Source organism: Penaeus monodon, chromosome 29 (assembly GCF_015228065.2).
Source record: "Penaeus monodon isolate SGIC_2016 chromosome 29, NSTDA_Pmon_1, whole genome shotgun sequence".
Lineage (NCBI taxonomy): Eukaryota > Metazoa > Arthropoda > Malacostraca > Decapoda > Penaeidae > Penaeus > Penaeus monodon.
Genome location: NC_051414.1, coordinates 26,419,948 through 26,420,151, shown reverse-complemented (window position 1 = coordinate 26,420,151; position 204 = coordinate 26,419,948). Strand labels below are relative to the sequence as shown.

At 34.8% G+C, this 204-nt stretch overlaps 1 protein-coding gene across 3 annotated transcripts in view; it reads left to right on the top strand.

The window, feature by feature from the left end:
• Positions 1 to 204, top strand: part of LOC119592092 (caspase-2-like) — a 6,614-nt gene that overhangs the window by 2,063 nt on the left and 4,347 nt on the right. For all 3 annotated transcript variants that reach the window (XM_037940912.1, XM_037940910.1, XM_037940911.1), the window contains one exon: positions 61 to 195. In XM_037940912.1, coding sequence (XP_037796840.1) covers positions 61 to 195 — 135 coding nt within the window. The remainder of the gene's footprint in view (positions 1 to 60; positions 196 to 204) is intronic.

The window sequence follows — 204 nt, the reverse complement described above, 5'->3', positions numbered from 1 at the left end:
TTATCGCAATGGAAATATGCTTTATTAATGTGATCTGTATTCTCCACATTTTTTTTACAGTTTACCGTACAAACTGCCCTTAACAAAAACATCTTTGTCGAGATAGAAAACGGAGAATATGAGTGTGCTTGCAAAAGAAAGCTGAAAAAGGCATCGTTGAAAGGACATCTTTTCACAAAGATACACTTGTCAGAGGTAAGAAGT